At 45.5% G+C, this 19883-nt stretch overlaps 1 protein-coding gene across 1 annotated transcript in view; it reads left to right on the top strand.

The window, feature by feature from the left end:
* The window catches only part of LOC310785089 (uncharacterized protein), a gene marked incomplete at its 5' end in the record, with an annotated part of 97549 nt that extends 87153 nt beyond the window's left edge, over positions 1-10396 (top strand). The window contains 14 exons of the mRNA XM_083646076.1: positions 611-664; positions 764-817; positions 1060-1113; positions 1209-1316; positions 1711-1764; positions 1853-2014; positions 3421-3474; positions 3607-3642; positions 3754-3807; positions 3931-4210; positions 4737-4849; positions 6742-6810; positions 6980-7216; positions 8035-10396. Of these exons, the coding sequence (XP_083502202.1) occupies positions 611-664; positions 764-817; positions 1060-1113; positions 1209-1316; positions 1711-1764; positions 1853-2014; positions 3421-3474; positions 3607-3642; positions 3754-3807; positions 3931-4210; positions 4737-4849; positions 6742-6810; positions 6980-7216; positions 8035-8181 (1476 nt within the window). The 3' untranslated portion in view covers positions 8182-10396. The remainder of the gene's footprint in view (positions 1-610; positions 665-763; positions 818-1059; positions 1114-1208; positions 1317-1710; positions 1765-1852; positions 2015-3420; positions 3475-3606; positions 3643-3753; positions 3808-3930; positions 4211-4736; positions 4850-6741; positions 6811-6979; positions 7217-8034) is intronic.
* Positions 10397-19883: the final 9487 nt, after the last annotated feature.

The following is a 19883-nucleotide window of genomic DNA, read 5'->3' on the forward strand; positions in this document are numbered from 1 at the left end:
TCGTATTGTGGTTGTATCACATCGTATCGTGGTTGTATCACATCGTATCGTGGTTGTATCACATCGTATCGTGGTTGTATTACATCGTATTGTGGTTGTATCACATCGTATCGTGGTTGTATCACATTGTATCGTGGTTGTATCACATATCGTGGTTGTATTACATCGTATTGTGGTTGTATCACATCGTATCGTGGTTGTATCACATCGTATCGTGGTTGTATCACATCGTATCGTGGTTGTATCACATCGTATCGTGGTTGTATCACATCGTATCGTGGTTGTATCACATCGTATCGTGGTTGTATCACATTGTATCGTGGTTGTATCACATATCGTGGTTGTATTACATCGTATTGTGGTTGTATCACATCGTATCGTGGTTGTATTACATCGTATCGTGGTTGTATCACATCGTATCGTGGTTGTATCACATCGTATCGTGGTTGTATCACATCGTATCGTGGTTGTATCACATCGTATCGTGGTTGTATCACATCGTATCGTGGTTGTATTGAGTCATAAACTTCATATTGCATTTTGAATGATATCGTGAGATAAGCACATGGCGCCGTCCCGACCAGTAACTCTGTTCCCCTTTCACCCTCAGGGTCAAGATGGTGCCAAGGGAGAGAGAGGAGAGGATGGTGAACAAGGAGAAGCTGTAAGTGACAAGTTCATACAATGCAGATATGTCCATGAAGTATTATAAAAGAACTGTCTTCATTGTTTTTGAATCGCTCCTCTCACCTCCTCACTGCAGGGCTCCCCTGGACCTACTGGAGAGAACGGACCCCCCGGCCCGCTTGGAAAGAGGGTAAGGTGACCCCGTTCAATCTGATGGGCTCCTGGTGCTACCAGGAGTTCTCCTCCATCATGCATCTATTCTACGTCTATCCTGCATGAGTCACATGTGAATATTATGGCATGAAGATTTTTCCTCCCAATTAACCTCCTTCATATGTTCGGAATCTCATCTATGGTTGGTGCCAGAGATGTCACAGAACGATAGAATATATTATTCTGTGTTCGATAACATGGAGTGTCTTTTATGTGCAGGGTCCTGCTGGAACGAGAGGACCAGAGGGACGTCAGGGAGAGAAGGGATCCAAGGTGAGTCCAGATGCATACTGCATGGAAGAAGAACAAGTTGATAAGACACATGTTGGTTTTTGAACACATTTCACCTCGTTGTCATTCCTTCTCAGGGAGAGTCAGGTGCTCTCGGCCCCCCAGGAAAGACCGGCCCCGTCGGCCTCCAGGGTCAGCCAGGAAAACCAGGAACCGAGGGTCTCAGAGGACTACCAGGATCAGTGGTCAGTTCATATATTGATTAGGGTTCATTCTTTGTGTTGGGGTAACACAAACACATGCAATACTATATACAGTTACTCATACAAAGCAGTAATAAAATCAACAGAATGGGTAAACATGGGAACTCTCATCATGTCTAAACGCAAACGTGACATGTTACATACATTACATTTATTTGTTTTTGTATGTTCCTTCTGTCTTTCACAATCAAGGAGACATGGGACATTAGATTTTAGACATAATGACTTCTAGGTCTACTGTCAACTGCTTATACTTTGCTGCTGTTTGGACTTAAACATGGCAGCAAGTATACAGTATATTATGCACATATGGTATTTGATTTATTAGATACTAAATACTGAATGTGGCGAATGTGTTTCTCGCTTTGTGTTTCAGGGTGAGCAAGGATCTCCGGGCCCTGCTGGACAGAAAGGACCAGCTGGACCTCTTGTAAGACAAATAATACATTTTTATTTACATGCATACATCTACTCAATCATATAGTTATTGATTTCCTCCTCTCCTCCTCCTCCTGCAGGGACCTCCTGGTTTGCCCGGCCTGCGTGGCGACCCCGGTGCCAAGGGAGAGAAGGGTCACCCAGGTCTGATCGGTCTCATCGGACCCCCTGGAGAGCAGGGAGAGAAGGGAGACCGAGGGCTGCCCGGGCCTCATGGATCCTACGGAGCCAAGGGAGAGACTGTGAGTTTGGCCTCTCTCTCTCAGATGTGCTGGAGAGGAGATGTTCTCCTCGGTCTGTAGACTAACAGACACACCTCAGTCTGTAGACTACAAATAACACGTATGATGTCAGCCTCAGTCTGTAGACTACAGATGACACCTGTGATGTCAGCCTCAGTCTGTAGACTACAAATAACACATGTGATGTCAGCCTCAGTCTGTAGACTACAGACAACACATGTGATGTCAGCCTCAGTCTGTAGACTACAGATGACACCTGTGATGTCAGCCTCAGTCTGTAGACTACAAATAACACATGTGATGTCAGCCTCAGTCTGTAGACTACAAATAACACATGTGATGTCAGCCTCAGTCTGTAGACTACAGACAACACATGTGATGTCAGCCTCAGTCTGTAGACTACAGACAACACCTGTGATGTCAGCCTCAGTCTGTAGACTACAAATAACACATGTGATGTCAGCCTCAGTCTGTAGACTACAGATGACACATGTGATGTCAGCCTCAGTCTGTAGACTACAAATGACACCTGTGATGTCAGCCTCAGTCTGTAGACTACAAATGACACCTGTGATGTCAGCCTCAGTCTGTAGACTACAGATGACACCTGTGATGTCAGCCTCAGTCTGTAGACTACAAATGACACCTGTGATGTCAGCCTCAGTCTGTAGACTACAGACAACACATGTGATGTCAGCCTAAGTCTGTAGACTACAGATGACACCTGTGATGTCAGCCTCAGTCTGTAGACTACAGATGACACCTGTGATGTCAGCCTCAGTCTGTAGACTACAAATGACACCTGTGATGTCAGCCTCAGTCTGTAGACTATAGACAACACATGTGATGTCAGCCTAAGCCTGTAGACTACAGATGACACCTGTGATGTCAGCCTCAGTCTGTAGACTACAGATGACACCTGTGATGTCAGCCTCAGTCTGTAGACTACAGATGACACCTGTGATGTCAGCCTCAGTCTGTAGACTACAAATGACACCTGTGATGTCAGCCTCAGTCTGTAGACTACAGACAACACATGTGATGTCAGCCTAAGCCTGTAGACTACAGATGACACCTGTGATGTCAGCCTCAGTCTGTAGACTACAGATGACACCTGTGATGTCAGCCTCAGTCTGTAGACTACAGATGACACCTGTGATGTCACTGAAGCTGTCATCACACCTGGTGTTACTGACTCACACTGCTGAAGCTGTGGAGTCAAGTCAGTCAGTCTTTTTTTGTGTGCCAGTTTTTCTTCTTTTTTCGTAATTGTTTTGTCTTTTTTGTTTTTACACACACGCACGCACACACACACACACACACACATGCACACACACACACACACACACACACGCACATGCACACACACTCTGATGTTTTACTCTAATTTTTGACTTGTGTTCTAGGGAATGTCTGGAGCGACTGGACCCCTCGGCCCAGCTGGTCCTGCTGGTTTGCCTGTGAGTGTCTTTACCTTTGTCTCTCTTGAGTCTGTCCTCCTGAGATGTGTCTGAGTATCATGGCTGTGAGTGAGGAGTGAAGTAATGAAGGATGCTCATCATCAACACACTAAAGCCTCATATCTTCCACAGGGTCCTCAAGGTATCAAGGGAGCTAAGGGTGCAAGTGTGAGTACACCTTCACGGTATTTGTACCATACTATGAGTCAAATTAAATGAAATGTACTTTGATCTGTTGCTGTGATGTTTGTTGAACCTCTCTCTTCTCGATGTATTCAGGGAGGAGCCGGTCCCAAGGGAGAGAAGGGTGTACAAGGACCTCCTGGACCCCCTGTGAGTACTTTACCTCCCTGTAAAAAACACAATCATATCTTCTGAACGCCTAACTGCTAACTGGTGCATGGCTCCTGATAACAGCATCAGCTAAAAGGCTCAAAACTGTCCCCATCACCCCAGGGCCCACCAGGCGATGTCATCCAGCCACTGCCCATCCAGAGGAGTCCCAAGTCCAAGCGCTCCATCGACGCCAGCATGCTGCTGTCCGAGTCCGACATGCCCGCCTCCGACGCCACCGGCACAGAGTTCCTGATTGGTGGAGAGGGCATGGAGGAGATCTTCGGCTCGCTCAACTCGCTCCGGCAAGAGCTCGAGACCATGCGCTTCCCTCTGGGCACCCAGGACAGTCCCGCACGCACCTGCCAGGACCTGCACCTCAGTCAGCCAGACTTCAAAGACGGTAGGTAGCGGGGTGCGTGGGCTCTGATGTGGTAGTGGGAGGTTCTCAGCAGTGTGACCCCCAGAAATCATCTTGCTAGTCACAGCCTCTCCTGTTCTTCATCTTCTTTGAAAGTCAAAGAAGAGAAATGACTATGGATGTCCACCAGTGTGTTCATCCACAGTCATGTGTTCTGTTGAGTCCGTTAGCAAGACACTGAACTCAACTCATTAAGGCAAATGTATGGTTTCTGCGGTGTCTGGTGTTCGCGGTATGGAGGGTCTACGTGGAGTGCAGATCTCTGCAGGGGGTCTGCGCTTCTCTAAAACAAAAGAAAGAAGCCTCCACAGACGCCGCAGTCAGTTCCGAGGCTATGATTGGTTAATGGTTGCTATGTTAGTTGGTTACCAGGGAAGTAAGTCTAATCAAGCCAAGTGACGGCTGTCAACTGGCAAAAATGGACAATAGGAGGAGATTTTGCGCTCCATAACTTGCCTCCCTGATGTATCCCGTGTATTTTGCCTCACCTCTGCGTCGCCCCCTGCAGGAGAATACTGGATCGACCCCAACCAGGGCTGCTCCAGAGACTCCTTCAAGGTCTTCTGCAACTTCACTAATGGAGCAGAGACCTGCCTGTATCCCAGCAAGAGCAACAACATGGTCAGTCCACCCACTCTCACCACCCCAGTACCCTATACTACGAAGCTATCTTAACAGACCCGCGATCTGTCACTTTGATCTGGTTTGGCTGAACAGGATCAAAGCTATCTAGTTTAACGATACTACGACGCTGGTTTTCTACTCGATAACTGAAGCTGGATTTATCTGGGATCTGCCTGTGCACGCGCATGTTTTTCGCTCGTGCACAGGCGCGCGTCCACGCGAAAGAGGTGCGCTAGCCAATCACATTATGAACAGCTGAGTTGATCCACGCCCACACCCATTTCCACACCCATTTCCTCGTTCAATGAAAGAGCAGTGTGATCAGAGTTTTAGCGGATATTTAATGTAGCCTGTCAGAATGAAAATCCGCATTGGATATAGTCTGCTGAAGGACTGCTAAAGCTGCCGCTTGTATTCACATCAGTCATTTGATTTACTTTGATCAGCGATTTCTGTCTCCTACAGCAGCTTTTTGCGAGTGTAAATGTAAATGTGTAATCTCAGTCTATAAATTTCCACAATCTGTAAGCCTATTTAGACCATAGATTTAGAAACGCATGCTCAATGAATAATGATCTCTATCACTCATTATGTGTGTGGTTGCACTGATCGAATAATTCATATATAAAATAATGATAGCCTAAATATAAAAGAGAAAACTGCTGAACTGAATTGAGACGATGCGGGCATAGTTTTCATTGATAAAAAGTAGCCTATTTTTGCTCATATATTGGCATACAGCCTACAGGACACAGTTCCAGCTGAAACATGCAAGAGTAGCCTGCATATTTAGTATTGGGGCTATCCCATATTTATCCCATATCTATATTATATGTATAGGCTTTTCTGGCATGTAGGAGAATATCACCCTCACTCCATTTGAGGCTCCATTTATGATATGCGCTGCGGTGATTAATAGTGATCATATTTCTCCACGCATCGTTCAGCTGTTAAGACATAAAGTGGTAAGTAGGCTTAATTTAATTATGTAGCCTACAGAGCCACGAATGTTTTTCTTGTTCTATTCTCAGTTGACTGCAATCTATTTTTCATATGGCGATCTTATATGAATGGTGAGTGACTCCAGAGAGCCGATTATATGGGTCTGTCATGGATTTTGATCTTATCCTCTGAAGCTAACCTGGTCGGGACCAGGTTAGCTTTGCAGCGTGAGTTGCCATGGTGATTGAACTAGGTTAGAAGTTAACTTGCTTTGTAGTACGGCTAAACCAGGTTCAAACTCAAACTTACTCGGATAAGGCATTAATCTAGCTACGTAGTACAGGCCCCAGGAGGTTATAGGTTATGTTTTCACCTCCCCCCCTTCCCCATTGGCTGTTATGAACATATTTCCATGAAATATCCATCAACTATCTTGCTTGAGCCAAGGAAGGAACAACTGATTAGATGTTGGTGGTGACCCAGAATTAGGATTTCCGACATAAAATGAGGATAGAGAATTGGATCTCACTTAACCCATTGATACCTGATGCAGCATTTGCGTGTATATCCCTCATTTGCGTGTGTATCCCTTAAAGGGATACACACGCAAATGCTGCATCAGGTATCAATGGGTTAAGTGTGTTTTCAGGCTCAAATTCAGTTTGCAGGTATGCCACTGCTCTGACCATCTGTCAGATGAATAATTAAATCAAGTCAATATGATTTAATTTGTCCATACATTGACTTCTAGACATTTGGACTTCTTTTTGCAGCCATAGGCTGTATATCATGAACAGGGAAATTAGCTATAGAGACCAAAACTTGGGCTTTTTAATATGGGTGTCTATGGAGATGGACTCGCTTTTGGAGCCAACCTCAAGTGGCCATTTGAGGAACTGCAGTTTTTGGCACTTCTAACTACAATATCTGTATAATTCTGCTGGCAGGTGTCAATGAGCTCGTGGGACAACGAGACGCCAGGGTCGTGGTACAGTCAGTTTGCCACTGGCAGCAAGGTTAGTAGCTGTCTGTCAAACCTGGATTTTTACCAAACGATCCTTTATTCTATTCTGACTGTTACTTTCTTTCTCTCTAACTCCCCTTTCCTCCCAACACTCCCATCGGCTCCACCTCCTTCCTTCTCTGTAACTCCACCCACCCACCCCGCCCGCTTCGCCCTGCCAGTTCACCTATGTGGATTCTAACGGTGATCCGGTGGGCGTGGTGCAGCTGGGTTTCCTGCGCCTGCTGAGCGTGCAGGCCCGTCAGAACCTGACCTACCACTGCCACCGCTCGGTGGCCTGGGCCGACCGCACCGCCAAGAACAACCACAAGAGGGCGCTGCACCTGCTGGGCGCCAACGACGAGGAGCTGAGCTACGAGACCAGCCCCTACATCAAAGCACTGCTCGACGGCTGCTCTGTGAGTTGAGACACATCATTCACTATCAGAATTGATACTGACTGCAGTTGAGAATGATCTAGTGACAACAATACTTATTACAGATGTCACAGTCTCAAGCACATTTATTCAAACAATCAAAGACAAAATAATGCTCCCTTCCTCTTAGCATATATACATATGGCTGCTCTGGCTGTGCTATACGCTCATTATACCATGGCTTTGAACCAATCAGATCGCTTGATTTGAGGGACCCGTTTTATGAAAGCTAATATTCACACATCTACAGACAAATAGCATGCTCCCTCTTTGCAACATACAATTATTAGTGTTTCCCCTACCATTCTACAGGCCTGGCGGGCCTGCCAGGCCAACAGCGCCCCTGCCAGGCCAGAAAAATAATTGAAAAAAAAAAAAATCTGATCTCCCCAAAATTTCAATAAACCTTTATGGCATATTATTACAATACAGCAATACTGGTGTTGACAGTGCTGACAGTAATAGAAGATTCCAAAGCATTTTGCTTTTAGGAGCATTGTGCCAGTGTGCAGCGCTGTTCCAAAACATGTCAACGTGTCATTGCCTGCGAAATGCACATCCCATAATACAACTGTTCGCATCGCATCCCATAATAGTATGATGATACTTGGGATGCCATTGCGAACATAGATGCGAACAGGTTAGCTAAAAGTTTAGCGTCGCCAGCGAGGCCCCCGACAGTTGCGGTCGAGGTACGTTTCGAAATCCCTCCAGGCCTGAAAGTTTTTCTAGGGGAAACACTGATTATCATTATTCCCATTTTCTGACACTTGTTCTTGACCCGCTCTCCCTCTCTGCAGTATCGTAAGGGCTTCGACAGGACAGTGCTGGAGGTCAACACACCACAGGTGGAGCATCTCCCTCTGCGTGATATCAAGGTCTCAGACTTTGGGGAGAGCAACCAGCAGTTTGGCTTTGAATTGGGACCTGTCTGTTTCCAAGGCTAAACACACACACACATGCCGAGAACAACACATACAAATACACACACAGACACGCACACACGCATGCACTTAGAGACACACTTAGACATGATAACATACATTCCCGGTAATTTGTAAATTAACTTGTAAATGATATGAAACACACACACAAGCACACACCCACACATACACACTCACTCACTCATACACACACAAATGCTGTTGTGAGACAACTACACACTCACACTCGAGTTCATGCCCGGGGAAAGCGACATCCTCCCAACAATTAATGGACGTCAAAAAAAGTAAAGAGAAGAGAAACAAAAAACGTCGAGCGTTCTCGCCAAGAGGAGACCATCGGCTGAACGGACGGCCGCGAGAAAGGAAGAAAAAAAAACAAAGAAGGAGAGACAGAGAGAGCATTCCTGTGAACAAAAACAGTGTTCTTCTACCAGCAGCGAACGGGCCGGCCGAGAAAGAGAGCTAGCCGCGCCGCGCAGAAGCCCCGCCTCCGATCCCCCTCTCACTCCTCTCTCCTCCCCGCTGTCTCTCTATTTTCCCACTCATCTCACCTGCTCTACCTCCCCCCTCCTCCCACAGAAATGGCCCACTCCACGACACACCCGTCTATATGGCTTCACCCCACGTTCACGCTGAGAGCAACACGGCCGATCGATCGATCGCACCAATTGGAAAGATCGTGGGCGGGGCCAAAGTCAAATCATGTGTTGTTCGTGGCTTTGTTTTTGCCGTTAGCACATGGTTTTGAGGAGCTCATTTGGAAAAACGTTCAGCCATGGCCGACAAAATTGCGTTGATGTCCTCCACACGCCAGTGGAGCTTCTCCTGGTGACGTGCCGGTCGTGTTGCTCACAGCCTGGACGCGGGGAACATCTCAGCTCCTGATTGCAAAACAAAGGGAACCAAGGGAAATGGAATCAGCAGTAAATAAAGAGAGGGAACGGACCACCTGCTCCCCTACTGAGTCTTGCTTGACTGAGCTGTGTTTGTCTCGTCACCACCTGAATACCATCATTCTGTTCATAACCACCATGCAGTTCTAATAAACTCCCCACAAATGTGACTCAGAAGAACTACCAGCCCAACTCAAACCAATGGCTAGAATCTCCCTGGTGTGGTGCATTGTGGTTAGTGGAGTCTGAGACCAGTAGGCTTTATTGTGTTTTTTTTTTTTTTATTATTATTTTTTAGGTGTGACTAGGGACAGCCTCTCCTCGGTCCTGAGAGCAACAGAAACTCTCTTTGAAGTTGTACAACTGTTAACGTAGGGCAGAAGCATGCTGCATGCTGAACATGTGATCTAGTGGATCCACTAGATCACATGTTCAGCATGCAGCATGCTGAACATGTGATCTAGTGTCTAGAGATCTAGTGAATCCAAAATCCGTTCACTTTGTAAAGTGTACTGAGCTTGATGGGTTTTTTTTTATGACTGTTCCAAACGGGCCGATTCTCTTTAGATCTGGATCGGCTAAGCAGGAAAGTCCAGGGGCTTCTACCACACACACCAGTCCAGTATTGACTGAGTCACTGCCTGGGTGCTTCATTGTTTCCTCACACAGAACCCGTTTTCTGATCTTCCATCTGGTTCTGGTTCTCCAAGCACAGAACGTTATCAGGGTTTAAATATGTATATGAGTTTCAAAGTTCTCCCCCCCCAGTTCTCCCTCCCCCCTTACAATCGTGAATAGATGCATGCTTTATTGAAAGAAATGTGTGGCAAGGTGCTAATGACAGTATACCAAAGCATAAAAAGTTTTATTATTCACTTTGAGTTTTCCATTTCCTTTAGTCTATTTTTACAATCTCATGAAGCTTTTACTGGGGAAAATGTGCATTACATTCCATTTGTACAGAAATAGTGATATTCTATTGTATTTATTTAAAACAAACAGGGTGCTTTGAGATTAAAAAACAACAAACAAACAAACCACCAAATATTACAGTCGCATGTGCTATATTTCATTAGTATTTATTTGTGTCGCTCGAGTGATACGAGTGGTATACATATTAAACTGGCTGCCAGCCTGAGTGGCAGTACCTCTGTGCACGCCCTGTCGGTCTATGCATGATGTCAAAGTGAAACTCCTTTTGTACAACCAAAGAATCTGTGGCCATATTTTACTGTAATATCCCTTTTTTATTGTTTTCATCAACTGTACTGTGCTGTTAATTTTTTTGCTTCCATTGTCATGATTAAATGGTGACTCTTCCAGTTCTGGCACGGTTCATTGTGGTTTGCTGCTATCTTGAGTGCGCCCGCTTTGAAATGGAAAGATCGCATTATCCGTTTTTTTCGGAAAGAAGAAATGCAGAACAGAAAAACAACGTGCATCATAATATGATATACGGTAGTCCATCTGTTTAAGGTGATGGACCAGATATGTTCTGAACACATAGGGGGAAGTACGATATGGTGGGATGTCTGTTATTTTCCTTCTCTGTGCGAGCTGCCACCAATTCTCCTTGTCCTATCAGCAAAAAGTTCACCTGGTTTCAAAACAACCGAACCTTTTTTAAACAAATGGTAACGTTGGTAAAAAAAAAAAAAGTGTTTAGTACCAATTTATATACTTTTTTTTTTTTAAACATTCTTAAATTGTTGGTGTGACGATCAGTTTGCTCCGGCCAACGTTAGGTAGAGGCTCAGCTTTCTCCACCTTAACTGGTCCACAGATTTGGTCGCTTTATTGTTAGAAAATGTCTGGTACTACTTAAACAGCCTTTTCTAATATAACTTAGCATTATTTATTTGTGCATATTAATACACTGCCAGTCAAAAGTTTGCACTATGAATGTTTTTTATTCTCATAAAGCCATTTAATATAAAGGCTTCTACTTAATGCTTGAAATTAATTTCTTAGACAAATATAAATAATGAAGTTGATCCTACCTATGAATTTCTTTCCAAAGCTTCTGTCTTTTCCATTATGGCAAATAATCTAAAATAAAATATAGTTCTGATTTGTTTAACACTTTCATTTGTTATTGCATAGTTTTTAATGTATTTACTATTATTACAAAAATGTGGAAAATAGTACAAATAAAGGAAAATGTGATGAGTGTAAACATTTGACTGGTAGTGTATAATATAACTAACATCACTGGTGCCCCGCACAGTAACAGCTGGTCCCAGCCTGGCTCCCTCATTGAAAATAGTCTAGAGCCGCCACTGCCTATAGAGCTGAAATAGCTTCTTTGTTTTTACCCTCAGCCCTGCCTCTATCTAGGCCAAATAGGTCTGTATTGACTCTTCTCTGATCTTTAACGTCCACTGCTGCTGAGACAGCCAGTGGACATCTGTCTGTGGGAAGACAGCGGGTAGCAGGAAGCTGGTGAGAGGAGGGGACAATTCTCTAAGCCACTGTTAATGAGCTGTTGTTTGTAAGTATAATGTGGCTATATGGGGTGATATCATACTAGGGTTTTGGGGGATTTATTTTGTTTTGTCTTTTTATTTGTCCATTTGTCTTTTGATATAGCGAGGAGGGAAATGGGGTGGGGGACGAGAAATAAATAAATACATTTTGCCCTTGAGATTCTCCAGAGAGAAATGACCCCGACTTTATTCGTTTGTTTCCATTGTGTTGAAGACAAATGTTTCAACAAAACAATATGGTGCTGAAAAGAGGAAAAAGTATTATTTTATAATGTGTGTAAGTATTTTTTTAATTCTTGTTTCTGTAATATATCTTTTTAAAAAGAGCTGTTTGACTCTTGTTTTTCTTCCAAGCCCTTCATCCCTTGTTGTTCTCTTCTTTTTATCGCCAGTGGCCACAAGATGCCGCTGTTTTTCATTTGTAGTTACAATTCTGACGTTTTCTGTTTCTGTGCTACTTCGGAGAAAACCGGTCAGACTATTTGACTGTGTGTTTTCATTTGTAGTATTTAGTTTGAAATGTGTAACACAGCATGCCTTCTCGCTCCTCTTTCCATGTTGTTGGTTCCTTCCACAGACACTTAGATTTGAAAATGCTTAAATTGTTTGGTTATCAGTGCTGTCTGTTGATTGGTTATCAGTGCTGTCTGTTGATTGGTTATCAGTGCTGTCTGTTGATTGGTTATCAGTGCTGTCTGTTGTTTGGTTATCATTGTGGATGTTTGGATGAATTTGTCCCCCTGCTGCCAAAATAGAGTAGCCTGCACTCTTCCAGCTATTCTTGCTCTACTGAGTAGTAAATGTGAAAATAATAATATTAATAACCCCCCCCCCCCACCACATCAATTGGGTTAGGGTTAAGAAAACCCTAATCTTAACCACATCTATTTGACTTGCTGCATGTTCTGTGTGTTTGAGCTGGGCTGTAGTCCAGTGGTTAAAGACCATGCCTTCCAACCCAAAGGTTTGTGGTTTGAATCCCGGTACGGACACTAAAACCTTTTCAAGTCTTTCATTGGGAAAGCCATAACAAAACTGCCTAGAGATCCATTGTAAGTTACCTAGCTGATGGTCTAGGGGTTAAGGCGATCACCTTAACAGACCGCATTGTATGCGGAGAAGTGCAGGTTCGATTCCTGCAGGGGATTTGAAGTCGTCTCCCCACCCCTCCCTCCCCCCCCCCATCCCCTCCCCTGCCCTCCCTCCTTCACCCTCCTCCTCCTCCCCACCCCCCCCTCCCTCACCCTCACCCATCCCCCCACCCCTCCTCCCCCCCACCTCACCCTCCTCCTCCTCCCCCCCCCCACCCCTCTCTCCTCTCCCCCCCACCCTGGCCCCCCTCCCTCACCCTCACCCATCCCCCCACCCCTCGCTCCTCTGCCATCTCCCGGTCTCCTTCCTTCACCGTGTTCTCACTCAACCACTCTCACCATCTCTGCAGGGACTGTGCCTGCTCACCTCTCTCCTCTGCGGGTCAGTCCCTGCAGAGATGGTAGAGTGGTTGAGTGCAAACAGGGTGAGAGGAAGGAGGCTGGGAGATACAAAGATAGATGGCAGAGGAGGGAATTTTGTTGGAGGAAGGGAGACAGGAGGGAGTTAGAGAGAAGGAAGGACAGGGGGCTGAGGAGAGGTCAGATGGTGTGGACTGGTTGTCCTCTCTCCTGCCTTCTTCTCTCTCCTGGTCCTCTCTCTTCTCTCTCCTTGCCTTGTCCTCTCTCTCCCTGTCCTCTCTCCTGCCTTGCCTTGTCCTCTCTCTCCTGCCTTGTCCTCTCTCTTCTCTCTCCTGCCTTGCCTTGTCCTCTCTCCTGCCTTGTCCTCTCTCTTCTCTCTCCTGCCTTGCCTTGTCCTCTCTCTCCCTGTCCTCCTCTCCTGCCTTGCCTTGTCCTCTCTCCTGCCTTGCCTTGTCCTCTCTCCTGCCTCTCTCCCTGTCCTCTCTCTCTCCTGCCTTGCCTTGTCCTCTCTCTCCCTGTCCTCTCTCTTCTCTCTCCTGCCTTGCCTTGTCCTCTCTCTCTCCTGCCTTGCCTTGTCCTCTCTCCTGCCTCTCTCTCCCTGTCCTCTCTCTCTCCTGCCTTGCCTTGTCCTCTCTCTCCCTGTCCTCTCTCTCCTGCCTTGTCCTCTCTCTTGCCCTCTCTTTCTTCTCTCTCTCTCCTGCCTTGTCCTCTCTCCTGCCTTGAAGTCCTCTCTCCTGCCTTGCCTTGTTCTCTCTCTCTCTCCTGCCTCTCTCTCCCTGTCCTCCCTCTCACCCCCCACAATGGATCTCTAGGCAGTTTTGTTATGGCTTTCCCCAACAAACGACTCGAAAAGGTTTTATTGTCCTTAATAAACAGATCACTATTCAAAACTTGACAAGACAAAACTGAACTAAACCAAACACAGACAGTAGGCTAAGCCCCTGCAAATGGGTCCAGTTACAGTATGTAGGCAGCAGTCCTGGTGTCTTCCCCTGTCAGAAGCAGGGACATGAATCCCCCATTGAAGGATGCAGCCCCTCCTATGCAGAGACAAACATCATTAGTTTTCAATTAACCACACAATACAACAAGAGTCCGCTTCAACACAACTATTATTACATTGACTTTCCCATACGTCAAACCTAATCATTTATAATGACTCCAAGTAGTTTAACCCCTCAAAAATTGGTTTTACAGTTTTTCACAATTGTTTAAACACATTAGACACAATGTGCACAACCTTAAACTGAACATGCAAAGGCATAATTCTACTGATAAAGCATTCATATAGTGTTTTCCATTCTGCACAACAGTGTTCAATGGGTGCTTAGAAATGTCTACTCATATGATGCATGTGTTTGTCATTTGAAAAGAAAATACCATTTAGTGAAGAGTCAACACTGTTTTGAGGGCAAAGTGTGCTTTTGCAAGAGAAGTGTAGGATTTTGCATTTTGTGTGTGAGTTTTGAGATTTGTGTTTCGAGTTTTGAGAAAGTGAGGTAGTCTATCAGGAAATGTGTTTAAGCACTTGTGAAAAACTGTAATCAATTAAACCCCCCTACTGAATCACACTTGGCATGTTCCACTGCTCCCCGTCTACAAGTGAGGGTGGACCATGGGTTGGACCCATCTGCCTCCGTTTCGCCTCCTCAGTCCAGACCAGGAAACTGAGAACTGAGAAGAGGTGAGAAAACACACAGGGGTACAAACATTTTGCACAATGTTTCCCAATAAAGTCATTAGCTAATAAAATGTCTCTGTGTTGTTATTTAACTGTTTGAAGGGATTTTACAACGTGAGAGATTGCAGGAGGATTACGTGGACACAGCACACAGAGTGTTAACTATCGCCCAGGCAGGAAGGCTTCCCCGCACGGCTGAGACGCTGCAGTGACATGGGCGACAGACTACAGTGAAGACACACATCTCCAACCCAAACAGTGCTCCAACCACCACCTCTTGTGTAGCCCCCAAGGTGTAATGTATTTACAGTATTTACAAACCAATACTAATTTCATCCAGGTAATGTTACTGTTTGGCATATTACTATTATAGGGCATGGGCTTCACCATGACAGTTCCACTTTAAGTTAAACATATTTCAAGTTATTATTGCTCGTCAATACACATTTCACCAGAGATTACTAAAAAAGAATAAAAATAATTGCCTCTTTGAGGTTGGTTCAATGTTCTTCTTCGGAAAGAGTCCTGAATTCTCCGTCCTGTGTATGGAATGGAAAAGGTAACAGTCAATCTGAGGACTGATTTACAGAGGTGAATACCAAACATGACAGGCCTTACAGGGCAGGACTTACTCGCAGAGCTGGAAGCAGATCGTACAGGGGTGGAGCCAGTAGATCCATGTCCTAGAAAGACGCTCATTTGCGTTGACATCACCTGCACAGTGCACAGACATGGCCAGACAAATGTCAATGGAAAGTATTTGACAAGTTATTAAATGTTCAAATCCTATTTAATTTAAGAGTTGTGACCAGCAGCTCAGCAGGTCATTCTGTCGGTTGGCCGGTCCCCAACAATTTCACCACACTTAGGTTAAATGAGGCAAGGTAGTCGTGTCATGTGGGCGCCTGTGTTTGTGTTCATGTCAATTGATGGAAAAAGGGGGCAATGGGGGCCATATTTAATAACTGCAGGGTGGCAGAGTAGAGTGGATCCTGCACCTGCCACCATGAATGTTACAAAAGTGTGTGTGTGAGAGAGAAAGCTTGAATTCATGTACATACACATACAGATCCTTTCAAAAAAATTAATATCATGGAAATACCATGGATGACCATGGGCTTCAGCGGATTGTCAAGCAGACGATTCAAAAATTTGGCAGAGATTCAGAGGGAGTGGACTGAGGCTGGAGTCAGTCTGAGAAGTAACTGCTGATTTTCTTCACACTATTCCAATTTCTTGAAATACTGTTCTGGGGGTTTTCTGGAGCTGTAGGCCAAAATGATGAAAAATGACACAAATAAAGGCTAGAGATATTTCACTTTGTGTGTAATGAATCTATAATCTATGAAAGATTCACTTTTTGAAAGGAATTATGGAAAAATGATATGCTAATTTTTTGGAAAGGATCTGTACATTGTAGCAGCTACTTCGCATTTGTGCTTGTTACTTGAATATGTCGGATTAAATGCAACACTGGCACTAATTGTTCCAATCACGTCTCGTTCCACATATCTGATGTGAAATCATTGCAAGTTCAATGCCATAACTTCATGTCCAATCAGAACTGTTCAATGTAGCCGAATGTCATGGTAATTTTGTTGGAATTACTGCACCCACTAATTTAGGGGTGCCAAATGAACACAGTACTATAATCAAATGAACACAGTAGTATAATCACAAACACTAACCTAGTGTTGTGGACGGTGCTTCACAAACACTCGGCTGCAATTTTGTCCGTTTGATGCACCTTGCCCAGTTGAGCACCATCTTCCTACGGCCTGACGAGTGCCGAGCCACCTTCCTGGGCATGAAGCCTTCCTGGGCATGCCACCTTCCTGGGCATGCCACGTTCCTGGGCATGCCGCCTTCCTGGGCATGAAGCCTTCCTGGGCATGCCACCTTCCTGGGCATGAAGCCTGCTTCTGCTACTGGCGGTCTCAGTTCTGCCTGGTGCTGCCGCTCCTCTGAGGCCCAATTTAAGATCAGCATTACATTTACTCATGCCAAATGGAGAGTTCAATTAAGGGCCTTGCTCAAGGGCACCTCAGTGGTGGTAATTAAGGGAGGGGCAAGCTCTGCTTTTTCACTTTCCCTGCCCAGATTTATCCTGCTTCTCCCAGGGGATTGAACCGACAACCTTGTGGTCTCCAGCTTGCTTCCCTACTAACCTAGGCCACCACTGCGTTTGAAATCCATTCTGGGGGATAGTTCACATGTTTTAAAGCCTAGCTCTATTTGCTACTTACCAACGATGGTGTTGATTGGTGGAGTTCTTTCTCAGCACGATCCATCCTGTTCCTCATAGCAGCTCTGGAAAGTTGGGAAAAAACAAACGCAAGGTCAAAGGGGTCATGCTCCTGTAGGTACCAGCTGACTGAAGGTCAAAGGGGTCACGCTCCTGTATGTACACGCTGACTGAAGGTCACTGGGGTCACGCTCCTGTATGTACACGCTGACTGAAGGTCACTGGGGTCACGCTCCTGTATGTACCAGTTGACTGAAGGTCAAAGGGGTCACGCTCCTGTATGTACCAGCTGACTGAAGATCACTGGGGTCACGCTCCTGTTTGTACCAGCTGACTGAAGGTCACTGGGGTCACGCTCCTGTATGTACCAGCTGACTAAAGGTCACTGGGGTCACGCTCCTGTATGTACCAGTTGACTGAAGGTCAAAGGGGTCACGCTCCTGTATGTACCAGCTGACTGAAGATCACTGGGGTCACGCTCCTGTATGTACCAGCTGACTGAAGATCACTGGGGTCACGCTCCTGTATGTACCAGCTGACTGAAGATCACTGGGGTCACGCTCCTGTATGTACCAGCTGACTGAAGATCACTGGGGTCACGCTCCTGTATGTACCAGCTGACTGAAGATCACTGGGGTCACGCTCCTGTATGTACCAGCTGACTGAAGATCACTGGGGTCACGCTCCTGTATGTACACGCTGACTGAAGGTCAAAGGGGTCACGCTCCTGTATGTACACACTGACTGAAGATCACTGGGTTCACGCTCCTGTATGTACACACTGACTGAAGATCACTGGGGTCACGCTCCTGTATGTACACGCTGACTGAAGGTCAAAGGGGTCATGCTCCTGTATGTACCAGCTGACTGAAGATCACTGGGTTCACGCTCCTGTATGTACCAGCTGACTGAAGATCACTGGGGTCACGCTCCTGTATGTACACGCTGACTGAAGATCACTGGGGTCACGCTCCTGTATGTACCAGCTGACTGGAGATCACTGGGGTCACGCTCCTGTATGTACCAGCTGACTGAAGGTCACTGGGGTCACGCTCCTGTATGTACACACTGACTGAAGATCACTGGGGTCACGCTCCTGTATGTACCAGCTGACTGAAGATCACTGGGGTCACGCTCCTGTATGTACACGCTGACTGAAGGTCACTGGGGTCATGCTCCTGTATGTACACGCTGACTGGAGATCACTGAAAATCTACTTTGTGTGCTGTGGATGACATTTTAGTGAGAATTCTTTTGCCCAATTTTCTCCCCAATTGTACTTGGCCAATTTCCCCCCCTGCTGCTCCACCCTCTGTCCATCTGGGGAGAGCTGTAGACTAGCACCGTGCTTCCTCCGACACGTGCACAGTTACTTTACTTTACTTTACTTTATTGGTTTATTGTGACGGGACAATGCACATTAATGGACATGTTCAGAAATACAGAAGCCTCTATATACGAAAACATGTAAATATGCCGGAGTTAGCTAATGCTAATTTACATCCGTAGTCCCCAATAAATATCAAAACAATCACTCATTACATTCATTCAACGCACAAACTGAAATATACATGTAACGTGTCATCGCAAAAGATACCACAGCATTACAGACATCAAAATTACAGCAAAACACAGACAGGATGTACGCAACAAACTGATATACCTGTAGCGTGTCATCGCAAGAGATACCACACATTACAGACATCAAAATTACAGCAAAACACAGACAGGATGTACATGCAGCATGTCAGTGCTAAAAGAAGAATACTACACCTTCCATTCGACAGGTTACATGCAGAGGTGTAGTGCTATCTTGACAAGTGAGGGAACGCACCTATTTGCGGAACACCCCCCTCCCCCAGCACACGCACAGGTCCCCCCGCACGCACACACACTACACTGACACACACACATAATTTATTGTGTCCTCTAGACACTGCAGAAGTAGCCCATGACAGAGTCAGTTATCACAAACAGCTAAGCTAAACAAGTCTCAAGCATCACGCAAGTTGCACAAGGCTGCATAATGGATCATTTGGCACAGCGGCTAGCATTTTTAGCAAGTAACTTACCATTTTGTGGCGAATTCTGGCGTTGCAAATTGCAATCTGGTGATTAACGCTAACTTTTGATTAGCGTTAATTGAAAATAAATCTCGGTAATGTAACGTGCACTCCATAGTAAAATGTACACCGCTTGCGCATGTGCAGAAACTGAGAAACCGGACCGGTGTGCTTCCGTGTGTAGCTGATTTGGCCCAGGGGGCGTGTGCCTGCCTGGTGCCAAAACAGCTTTTAACATTGTTTCTAAATGATTGTAAACGTACCTTTTTCGCAACTGGTCCGAAAAATGAAAGGATGTTTGGCTGCCTTTTCATCTTTACTTGTTATCTCGTCACGTACTGGGAGAAAAAAAACATTTTGATGCTTAAAATGCCACTACTAGCTAGTTAAGGTGGACCGGTGGAGTGTTTCCCTCTTCCTTCAAGCCAGAGTTGATACCATGTGAATCATTCAGCCCACCTTAAATTTAAGGTGGAACGTTTCCTTCTTCCTTCAAGCCACGACTCACGAGTTGATGCCATGTGAATCATTCAGCCCACCTTAAATATAGACGAATGACAACTTTGTCCAGATTCACTCGTTTTATTGGCTCCACATACACACACACGTTGACACACACAAAATACTGCTTGGAGAAGTATGGGAACGCCGTTCCCACGCGTTCTGCCGGGACTACACCACAGGTTACATGATAACAATACATAGATACAGTATGAAGGCTACTCTACTCTCTCTTAAGTGCTACACTTAAGTGGTGAAGTGCCTAGTGCAGGAAGAGAAGAAGATTTGGAAGGCAGCTATTAAGCTAGTGTTCACAAAATTGGTTTGTTTTAAGCCATTTTTTGAGCTGGCTTTTGAATGCCGCAAAAGTGGGGCTTTCCCTAAT

This window comes from Poromitra crassiceps (genome assembly GCF_964638095.1).
Source record: "Poromitra crassiceps genome assembly, chromosome: 11".
Classification (NCBI taxonomy): Eukaryota; Metazoa; Chordata; class Actinopteri; order Beryciformes; family Melamphaidae; genus Poromitra; species Poromitra crassiceps.